The sequence below is a fragment of the Lathyrus oleraceus genome, chromosome 7 (assembly GCF_024323335.1).
Source record: "Lathyrus oleraceus cultivar Zhongwan6 chromosome 7, CAAS_Psat_ZW6_1.0, whole genome shotgun sequence".
Lineage (NCBI taxonomy): Eukaryota > Viridiplantae > Streptophyta > Magnoliopsida > Fabales > Fabaceae > Lathyrus > Lathyrus oleraceus.
Genome location: NC_066585.1, coordinates 508,401,171 through 508,413,058, shown reverse-complemented (window position 1 = coordinate 508,413,058; position 11,888 = coordinate 508,401,171). Strand labels below are relative to the sequence as shown.

At 35.1% G+C, this 11,888-nt stretch overlaps 1 protein-coding gene and 1 non-coding gene across 6 annotated transcripts; both read right to left on the bottom strand.

The window, feature by feature from the left end:
* Positions 1-283: 283 nt before the first annotated feature.
* On the bottom strand, positions 284-8,510 carry LOC127108117 (PH, RCC1 and FYVE domains-containing protein 1). 5 transcript variants are annotated; one of them, XM_051045531.1, is made up of 6 exons: positions 8,000-8,510; positions 6,400-6,486; positions 3,934-5,948; positions 3,535-3,681; positions 813-2,032; positions 284-699 (listed from the first exon to the last, which is right to left on the bottom strand). In XM_051045531.1, the coding sequence occupies exons 3-6, from the start codon at positions 5,809-5,811 to the stop codon at positions 546-548; spliced, it is 3,399 nt and encodes a 1,132-aa protein (XP_050901488.1). In that variant the 5' UTR covers positions 5,812-5,948; positions 6,400-6,486; positions 8,000-8,510; the 3' UTR covers positions 284-545. The 5 variants fall into 5 exon arrangements, with proteins under 5 accessions (XP_050901488.1, XP_050901490.1, XP_050901489.1 ...); XM_051045533.1 differs by having other exon boundaries at positions 6,418-6,486; XM_051045532.1 differs by having other exon boundaries at positions 8,031-8,510.
* A 2,757-nt stretch (positions 8,511-11,267) lies between these two features.
* LOC127108626 (small nucleolar RNA R71) lies at positions 11,268-11,374 on the bottom strand. Its single transcript, XR_007796152.1, has one exon. It is a non-coding gene; the product is annotated as a small nucleolar RNA R71 (small nucleolar RNA).
* Positions 11,375-11,888: the final 514 nt, after the last annotated feature.

Below are 11,888 nucleotides of genomic sequence, written 5' to 3'. Positions count from 1 at the left end.
TTACTGGATTTCAATTTTCACTAGTACTTTTATGGAAGTAGATCTATCTTTCATTCGGAAAATGTATTTTTGAATTAATTTTAGATAAAATGAAGGTGACTCGAAGTGCTGAGGTGTGTGTATTTTAAGTGTGTTTGGAGATGCATTATTTTTATTTTTCATGGAATGGATAATGTAACCCTTTTGAGAATTCTGTAGTGTATTTAAGATGTCAACACATTGTTATATATATACTATTTTTTTGTGAACACATATTTTTCTATATATACACAAGTATCACACCATATGTTGTATTCTTTGATTGATAAAAATCAAATCAAATGCTAATTTTCCTATATATAAATCAACATGTTCTTCTACCTGACTACTATTCCTATCCTCATTGAATACATGATTATATGCCTATTGTGTTGTAAAATATCTACACGTTCTCAATTAATGTGCCTAAGTTAAAGCTACATTACTTTCCACTAGATTGATGATCCTTCTAAGTGAAATCATTTCATCAAACTAAGGTGATGCCTATAGGAAGAAAAGGTTTAAATTTAAGAAATCGATGATTCAATATTTTCTTTAACATTTGATGTAATGTTACATGATCCATTTTGCTTCTGATGGCGTGGACAGTATTTCCTAAGAACTCTACCTTTGTTTTGGCTCCACCATTCTTCTGCTCGACTTTCAGAGAACCTTCGCTTGCTGCAACATTGAATGAATAAAAAATGTTTGAGAAATAGAAATAGCAAGGGTAAAAGAGACCAAATAAAAGTCAATGGAACAATCATAAACAGACACTGAAACATGCAACTCACCTGAATTTAACTCTTTTAAAAATTTTGATTCCATCAGGTCGTAGCTTGAGTAACACATAAACACCAGACTCAAATTTTTCAAAGACTTGTGTTTCTTGTAGACTCCCATCTCTTGAACTGTCCCCTGATATTGAACCATTTTCTGAACGTTGGGGTGACATCACTTCTCCAACACAAGATATAGACGATCCATTACTTTCATGACGAACATTTATTCCAGTCTCAGATTGATCACGTCTTGCAGTCTTGTCAATCTTTTCATGAATGTGTTCTTGCAGTTTAGAAGTGTCACTATCTGAGGTAGTTATATCATCTGGACAAGAATCAACTTCTACAATGTCGGCATGTTCTACTAGTCTGATATTTTCTAGTTTAGAAGAGTCGTTATCTGCAGCAGATACGTCATGTGCATTTTGTTGCAAACACAACTTTGATTCATCTAGACAAGAGTCATTATCTGCAGCAGATACGTCATGTGCATTTTGTTGCAAACACAACTTTGATTCATCTAGACAAGAGTCATTATCTGCAGCAGATACGTCATGTGCATTTTGTTGCAAACACTCTAACTTTGATTCATCTAGACAAGGATCATTATCTGCAGCAGATACGTCATGTGCATTTTGTTGCAAACACTCTAACTTTGATTCATCTAGACAAGGATCATTATCTGCAGCAGATACGTCATGTGCATTTTGTTGCAAATACTCTAACTTTGATTCATCTAGACAAGAGTCAACTTCTACAATGTTGGCATTTTCATCTAGTCTATGATCCTGTAGTTCAAAATTGCCACTAGCTGTGGTAGATATATCAAGTGCATTTTGTTGCAAACACGCTAACTTTGATTCATCTAGACAAGAGTCAACTTCTACAATGTCGCCATTTTCTACTAATCTGATATTTTCTAATTTAGAGGCGTTGTTATCTGCAGCGGACATGTCATGTGCATTTTGTTGCAAACACTCTAACTTTAATTCATCTAGACAAGAGTCAACTTCTAAAACATCGGCATTTTCTACTAGTCTGACATTTTCTAGTTTAGAAGTGTCATCATTAACTGCAGCAAATATGTCAGGTGCACTTTCTTGCTTGGACTCCAACTCTGATGTTTCCGATTCAAATAATTCTTTCAGAAAATTTTCAGCTCGTGTATGGATAGTACTCAAAATATTACTTTCTGGAATTTCTGCTGGTAGCTTCTCAGTAATTTCCTTCAACTGAAAATGAAAAACAAGTCTAGCTATTTAGGACAAGGAACCAAAAATCCTTATTCATTATATCTTTCTTTTTAAAAGCTATCTTCTTTTCTTTTTCTCCATTCAGTTTATCAGTTGTATGTATCACATTAAATATAAGGGAAAATTGCACTAGTCTACATGAGCCATCTTCCCTAAAGTCTCTTTGAATGACACTCACGCCATTCTGTTTTTTTAATGAACACTAACATCTCTTACTTATTTTTCTTAGTGACACACGCATCCCTTGGTGCCCGTTAACATGGTTTTAAAAAATAGCCCCAAACTGTGATTTGGGCCGCAACGTAACGGTTTGTTAACAGGAGAAGCAGTCATTCCTATATGTCATGCAGTCATAAACATGCTGCCACGTTATTTCTCGTCTATGCATAAGTTCGGCCCTCTAGAGTTCCATTTCCAGCCATGTTTCTGACATGAGAGCCAATACTTTCCGGTCATTAGTAGAAAAGATCAACAATCTAGCTGGCAATCTCTAACATAAATCTGGACCAGCAATTTGAAGTGCAATCCAATGGCTCATTAAATCATACCTGTCATGTTCTCTCACAATAACTGCTCTCACCTCAATGCTCAGCCAACTTTTGCTGCCCCATAATTGCTCATTCATTCATAAATTATGTCTCATGTGGCTAGTGAGTTTTATGGCCGTACAAATTCTTTAACACACTCTTTACAATACTCTCTCTTATTAGTTGGAAGTCAAATTGGTCCCACTTTTTATAAATAGGTCCCACTAAATTATGTGGATATCGTATATGTTACTAAAAGTGGAATCCATATGAATTTGAACCTATGAAGCACGAAAACTCCTCGGATTATACGTGTCTCGGTATCAGACACTCGTATCTCGTACCACACAGCTTAGAGAAGTGTCCTAAAAAAATCTCTTATTTGTTACGATAGACTCATCTAAGGTAATAATGAACACCTCTAGAAAAATTAGAACCAAAAACTCTTTTAAAAGTATTATAATAGGACGATAAAGAAGTATTTGAAAGATTCTTGCATATGCACATATTTTCACTTATCAACATCTTCATCTTCTACCGTGTTCAAGGATGATGATTAATGATTTTAAATATGATTACATTATTTAGTTTTTTAGTAGGAGATGGATAGATAAAGGTGAAATATTTGTTTTTGAAGTGCAAGGTGCAGGCCACCTATCTATCTATCTACTATCTTTTATCTATTCTTAGAAAAATCTTCCTCCTAATGACAAGTGGAAGAATTTTTCAACTATGTTTCCTGTAATTCTGAGCTCTTGCACAGGATCTTACTACTGGTGATTTATATATTTTAGTCATTGGCTTGTACAGCTATAGAAACGTTTATTTTGTATATTTAATTCAATATAGCTAATCTCCATATCTTACTACATGATTTTGGATTCCATTTCCATTAATTTCTTATGATTAATTCAATGATTTGAGCTATGTCCCAAGGATATATATTGAAGATACCTGATGTTTAGTAGATTCAATAAATTCTTTTGCTTCTCTATGACAAGAAGACTCCACTGCAACCCAGGCAATAACATCTGTAGTCTTTCTCTGAAGCTTCTGAATTTCCACATCTTTCATGTCACTTATCTCCTCCAATCCTCGAATCTAAACAAAGAAATATGTATTAACTTGTAAATGTGGAAACTATACTTCCGCAAGTTTATGAACAAAAAGGTATGGTTGCCAATGTTGTCAAAACGCAGATAGCAGAAAATAGCTTTTTGTTCAAGTTTCGGAATGTTGTTCTGCTATAGCTACTATTTGACAACACTTAGTACAAAATCGTGCATTGCCGAACAGTTGGAGTTTGTTAAAACTCTGCAATTCTATTTTTAGAATGGGACCGACTAAACATACTTGGCTCTGCAAATTTGAAACTTTTTTATTAAGAACATCACTTGTCCTGCTCAAACTATTGATAAGACCACCAGAAAATCTTTGACTGACATATGGTGGAGGAGGACCTGATCCACATGTGTATGGGGATGTAGAATTTTGTGATGAACTAGGAGGAGTAGAAGGCTTCAAAACACTTTGAATAGAACTCAATGAACTTGGAAAAGCGATATCTTTCAATTGCAAAAGAGATGGAACTAAAGAAGCTCTCATGAAAGAAGTAGAACCATATCCATTTCCAGGCTTATTATTCCTTATTTCAAGGTACTTCATTGGTTCGGTAAAAGAAGAAAACAGAGTTCTTGTAGACCTTAAAATACCTTGGTCTAATCTTTCCCTACCATTTGTGGAACAGTGAGAAGGAGTAGCCTTTCCATTTAACTTTGAAGGATCATTGGTGTCAACAACAACTTTAAGCTTAGTATAACAAATATCACACACACGATGAGGTTTTTCTAATGTTGGAGCCAATGCAGCTTTGGATGACTTTTTAGAACTACATGTATGACAGAAAACCAATCCACAATTGTAACAATTGTGTCTTTTTCTTGTTAAACCAAATGCTTGTTTACATCCAAAGCAAATAGGTTGGTCAGTTCCAGTGACCGATTTACGAATGCATATACAAGATGTAAAATTTGAACCACATGAGATGTTTTTTATATGCCTATCTTTCAAGGCTATCACAAGTGTAGGAGATTTTCTCTCATCTGTGTCACCATGTCCTAGTCTTCCATTAGAACCTTTTCCCCACGTATATACTTCATTTCTTGATGTCAAAACAGCAACATGGTGTGCTCCGCATGATATTTCCTCAACAAATTCACCTAGTAACTTATCTTGGACTAAAGTAGGTACTTTCCCAGCAGAATTTGGATTTCCTAATTGACCATTTTCAGTGCTTCCCATTGTAAATACATGACCAGATGTAGTGAGAGCAACAGTCATGGTGTGTCCACATGCTATCTGCTGGAAATTATATTCAATAAGAGGCGAAACACGTTTCGGTTGAAGATAGGTTTCCTTGTTTCCATGGCCTAAACAATGTTTGTCACCATCACCCCATGTGAAAAGTTTCCATGATGAAACATTTGAACCAGATTGAAAAACAACGTCAACAATAGCTGCAGTATGCCATACTCCACAAGCAACCTTGATAGTCCTCAGTCCACCTAATAGTTGTACTTCCTTTGGATACAATACACTCTCTTGATCACCATGGCCTAAAACACCAAATGTTCCATCACCAAAGGTAAATAATTTTCCGTTTGAGGTTGCCAATGCTGAATGCCATGTGCCACATGCAACAGATACAACTTGAAGTCCATCCAAAAAGCCATTGACACTCTTTGGTATCCAGTGGCTAGCCTCATTACCATGTCCAAGAAGTCCAACATTATGTGTACCATCACCCCATGTGAAAAATTCTTCAGATTTAGACACAGCACATGTATGAAAATCTCCACATGCAACAATATCCATAGTAACATCTTGAAGATTCTTAACTAGATGAGGCTTACTAAAACCTTTATCAATTCCATGACCAAGTCTACCCCCAGACTCTTCTCCCCAAGTAAAAACCTCCCCTTTCTTGTTTAATATAGCAAGGTGACTCACACCAGATGCAATGTTACGAACATCAAGAAGAACATGCGACTCTAACAGCTTAGGGATCAACACATCTGTCTTGGAAGGAACCCCGTCTGCAAAAACCTCTCCCCATATGAAAACCTCACCTTGTGACTCATTATCATCTGGATCAGATCCTCCACTTGAATTGCTAGGCGTACTAGATACACTAAAACGGTAACCAGCTCCAGTACTTGCCCTTGGTTGCATATTTGCAAGTTCTAACCTCACATCTGAGCTTACCAGGAACAATGCCTGAAGCTAACTGTAGTTTTGCTTCTAAAGGATGGCCATCCTGAATAAGGACAAATAGAGACTTGTAAACGAGTATCTGTGATGCACAGTTCCTGGTTATACAAAACATCACCAGTTAGAAAGGTTGCATTTCATAGCATGGATTCAAACAAATGCAACATTTAACGAATTAGGTAAATTTAGTGGTAAATTGTCAAATCCTTGGAATATTCAAAGGAATGAGCAGAAACCATATCAATTAATCCTGCAAACTGTAAGCAAAATTTAACCTAAAAGTGAAAACGGCTCAAGGCTTACAAGCAGTACATCTACAGAGAAATACTAGGAATATTTACAATCTGACATTCTCTTTTCAATACTCTATTAAGTGGGATTTCACCAAACAAAAGTGTTGAAACACGAAGTCCAAGAATGTATTGACATTTCTCTCTACCTCAATTTATAAATGGAAAATACATCAATAGCAAAATTCAAATGTATTTTCTTTCTTCAAATAAAATTTTACATACTTAAATGGATTATGAACTTAAATTGTTTTCTTACCAAATCAAGCAACCATACCCTGTTATTATAAAGAAGTGAAAATGAAAAATAATATGTTTCTGGTAGCAAATATCATCTGAAGAAAACCTGCAAAGTTGTTACAACAAACATAAGATGCCTTTAAGAGTTTGTTAATATGACCATCAAAATCAGTCATCATCCTAGAACAAAAATAAATTTTCTAACTGAGCATTTTCTGTGCATGAAACAACAGTAATTTTCAGTTTAGATTCTTTTCTATGAGAAACTCAAATTGTTTCATCTTAATAATGCCAATAAAACTGAAAATGATCGTACAGAGATATCGCGTACTCATCATATAGTTTTAAATTTCAGCCCACAACTACAATTGCAGTCGAAATATAATGGTTTTAGAGGTCTCCAGAACAGCATAACAACCACAGTTCCGACTGCAACAGCCGCATTTTCCCACATTTTACCACAATATCACAGTTTGCAGCATAACCACAGCCACCACTTAAAACCATACTCATGCGCATATCTACTCTAGAGGTGGAACTCAGCATATCTAATGCTGGAATGTAATTTTGATTTTCCAGTACAATCCCACAGTGATGGTCTTGGTGTGTGTTTGGTTCTACGGTGAAAAAAATTGATTTTGAGTGAATTAATTTTGTAAAATTGATTCTGGTCAAAAGTGAGTTGAATGAAAAGTGATTTATGTTTGGATAAGTTCTTGCAAAAGTGGGTTAAAGAATATATCTCAGTGAAAAAAACTTTTAGACTCAAACGCTAAAAATCATAACTTCAAGAATAATCAATTCTAAAAAGCATAATCAATTATACCCTAGAGCAACCAAACATGTCAAAAATCAATTGTACACGTTCAGAATCAATTATGGATGCTCCAAACGTGAAACTAACATACACAATTGGCAAAATTTTGGCTTTCCTTTCCCCCGGTTTTTAAATAACAATGTCTTTCTTTAAACTATGGGTGTCTACAAACAACAACAACAACCACCATGTCTTATCTCACTAATTGAAATCGGTTCCATGAATCAAACCCATCACAGTGTTTTATCATAAATAATGTCTTTATCTAAACCTAACCTCTATGTTTTCTGAATAGAATCACCTATAGTATTTTCTGAATAAAGCAAAATATTATTAACAAAATACAATGGGTAGTCTAGTAATCTATGATGCAGGGACACCGGAAGCAGGCACCTGACACATCGACACGAGTAATAATTTAAAAATATATATAAATTAAATATAATCACAAGTATCAACGTCGGTTTCAAACACGACACTGACTCAAACGCATCTTTTTTTTAAAAGGTGTCAGGTGCTACAGAGCTAATAATTTATATCCAAAAAGAGCTATAAGAACTACTAAATACAAACTAAGCCATCATTCCCCAAAAGAGAGAAAAAAATCATGACATAGATTTGACTATAGTACCAAAACATATACACATTCCTCTAAATTAAAACCCTAATCCGGCATTTTTATCTACACTTAGAAACATAAAAAAATCCAGAAAAAACATGATAGTGATCTCATTTCATTGCTATTTCAATTCAATTAGTATCAATCTAGGTCTCCACATAATAGACATATATAACTAAGTACCAGTAATTAAGAAACCTTTGATGAAACTAACTTGTTCAATATCATGATTCCCATAACTAGCTGAATCTTCCATTCCATCAGAAAAAATGGTATGGAGTCCGCCGAATACAAAAATCAACGAACAACAATAACATCGATCATGTAGATCCTTGATCTTATTTCACCTTTCCCTAAACCTCCAATAATCTTGATGAAAATATGTAAAATTAGGCTTTATGATATACGATTTGTGGCATGGATCTAGAAATTTCATGCCACGCATGTGGAATTATGGAATTGTTGGGGAATTTTGTGGAAAGGGGATAGGGTTGGTGGGAGAAACCATGGGAAGGAAGAAGAAGATTGCAGATGAATGAGTGAGGGAAAGGTTGCGAAATGAGAGGAAGGAAAGTACGTGGTTCAATTTCAAGGAACAAGGCAAATAAATATTTCGCGCGCGATTCATACTTCATTGCATGGTATTTTCACTCTGTTTGGTTCACGAGAAATATAGAAGAGAGAATAATAAGAGAAAGGGTGCAAGAAGGAAGAAATTCAATAGATTTAATGAAGAGAAAGAAATAAATATACTAATTTATTGAAATATTTAAATTATCACTAAATATAAATCTCTAAATAAATATATTTTTTTAAATATTTTTAAATTATTTTTTTTCCAATAATTGTGATATTAAATTTTTTCATAATTGATATTATTTTATTGAATTGTTTTTTTAAATAACCGTGTTTTTCAATTTAAATACCAAGATAACCAATTTTTCAAAATAATTACCAAAATAATCAACTTTTTTAACTGATGCACCAGTTGAACTGACGCATCCAATGAACTTTCAAAGGAGGCACCAGTTCCAATGACGCATGCTCCAAATGACATTGCATGTAGGTGATAACATGAAATAATATCACATTTTTGGACTCGATTTAATTAAATTATATTATTATTTGATTCGATTTATTTTATTTTATGCGATATTACTTGGTATTTTCCTTCTATTTATTTCAGGCAACATTATTTGAAGCATACGTGAAAAAGAAAGAAAAGGAGGTGCAAAAAGATGATGAGAAGCAATTCCACTAAAGCCCAGCCCACAACTATCAACTAGAAGCGCTGAAACTGTGACGACCGCCACACAAGGTGTGACGAGCGTCACGCCCCCCTGCTTTGTGTTACGAGCGTAACAAATGGTGTGACGAACGTCACACCCCCATTCCTATATTTTTGGGTTTGACGCGTAACAGAAGCACGTTCTTCCTCTTTCTTCGCTTGATCAGTTGACGTGAGGAAACCTACTGAATGGAAGAAACGGTTACAAAATGGATTAATATAAATAGGACCAATTATGGAACCCTGGAGATCTCGCTCAATTTTCCAGTTTTCGGCACCGCATTATTTTTACTGTTTTTTTTATTTTCCAGCACTCTACTTTCCTAGCAATTTTTATTTCCTTTTCTTTTCCAGTCAATTTTAAAGCATTCAATTAATTTTCTCACAATAGTTTCTACACCGGAAACTATTGTGTAATTTTTACTGGATCTAACCTTACGTTAGATCATAGTATTTTATTCCTTCGTTTTTATTTTCCTGTCCGATCGAAGATTGTAAGAACAAATCCAACCGGTTTGTGGTGGAGAGTTCAAGCATCGAAGCTAGGAATAATCAAGACTTCTATTAATTTTACAGGTTCTTTAATTTTATTGTTTAAATTTATATATGCTATGCACTGCTATTTATTTATACTGTCTGTCTGATATGGCTGTATGTAAGCATAATTATTGTTTAGGCTTGTTTAGCATGTCTGGCTAAATAAACTTAGATATCGGTATGTAAAGTAAGCGGAATGAAGGAATCAAAACTAAGTTGGTTTAATTTTGTTTAAAAACATAATCACTCTTTTTATGGTCTCAATTTACAGAGTTAATACCAAGGTTTTTGTACGAGAGTAAAAGACATAAAGAAGTTAAAATCAATAGAACGATGGTTTGAGTTTTTAACTGGACAGTGTAAATTGGACATTAATTTTAAATCAGGGCGAAAGCAATTTTTAGAGTTAATTAAATTCTAATCATTTTCAAAAATTATTTTTAAAGGTTAAATGTGAGGACGAGAGTTAAGCATTTAAGTTTAATTATATAATCTAAGTCAACAGAGCGAGAGTTTGAGATAAGGGTGTTTAAATGGTTAGCATTTTCTTAAAAAGAGTTTCTATAGATTCTATTATTTTCAAAAAGTGATTTTGGACTTAACTAATTAGTGACAGCGCACGTTAATATAAAGTCATAGTCTATTCAACAGAACGAGAGTTTGAGAAAAGGCTTTTAAATCAATAGTGTCTACTGAAAAGATTTATTTTAAAACTACGAAACCAACGAAGATTTGATTCCCTAATTACGACGAACTGCATACCGATATCCGCTTATTTGATATTTAATCTAGATCTTATTTTAGTTTTATTTTTCCCTCTAATCAACAAAGCATCATCCGCCTTAGCTTTACGAAGTAACCTTAGAAAAACGGTATATCGATTCATAAGTCCCTGTGGGATCGATATCTTTTAAAACTACGCGATAAGACTGTGCACTTGCAGTTAATACCCCATTCGACTCATAAAGTCGCGATCAAGTTTTTGGCGCCGTTGCCGGGGACTTTTGTTTAGTCGATATCGTAACTCTTTTGTTACGTTGTAGAGATTAAGGCATTTTTTTTCCTTGTCTTTCGTTGATTTGTATGCCACACACTCGCTCACAAGGCGAACCGTACTACTTACGAATCAACGACGTTGAACGATATCTCCGAGTCTTACGACGAATTCGAGAGTATCGTGCTGCAAACAATCTTCCTGCAATCGAAATTCCTGATCTCAAAAATCTTCTTCCTTCGCCGATACCCGAGATGGCAGAACCAGCTCGTGCTCTTCGAGATTACGCCGCTCCATCGCAAGATCAGCCGCATTCGAGTATTGCTCCACCCACAATCGAAGCAAACAACTTCGAACTTAAACCTTCGCTATTACAAGCAGTGCAACAGAATCAATTCTCTGGAAATCCTACCGAGGATCCAAACCTTCATTTATCCGTATTTGTCCAATACGCTGACACTGTTAAAGCTAATGGTGTCACTTCAGAGGCAATTCGACTTCGTCTCTTTCCTTTCTCGTTAAGAGATAAAGCTAGAAGATGGCTTCAGTCTCTTCCTTCCAACTCAGTCACCATATGGAATGAGTTGAAGAAAGTCTTTCTTGCCCGATATTTTCCTCCAAGCAAAACAGCTATGTTAAGAGCCCAGATAAATGGATTTAAACAGAAAGATAACGAGTCTCTTTTCGAAGCATGGGAAAGATACAAAGACATGATGAGACTTTGTCCACACCATGGTTTAGAGGACTGGTTAGTAATTCATACCTTCTATAATAGTCTCTTGTACAACACAAGGTTAACAATAGACGCCGCCGCCGGTGGTGCGCTTATGGATAAACCTTATGCTGACGCTTATCAACTCATCGAAAGCATGGCCCAAAATCATTATCAGTGGGGAAGCGACTGAACAATGGTAGAAAAACCTCAAATGAAGAGTGGCATGTACGAGATAAGTAGCCTTGATCATGTTAATGCAAAAGTGGATGCTCTTGCCCAGAAAATTGAAAGTCTAAATGTATCACCTCTAGCCACTGTGGTTGCCGTAACTCAAAATTGCGAAGTCTGTGGAATCCAAGGTCACACTCCTATATAGGGGTGTTCAAAACCAAACCAACCCAATAGAAAACCGCAAACCAAACCAAACCAAATCGAAACCGCAAAAAACCGCATTTGGTTTGGATTCGTTTGGGTCATTTTTTAATAAAACCGCATGGTTTGATTTGGTTTGCGGTTTGTATTTTGCAAACCGAACTAA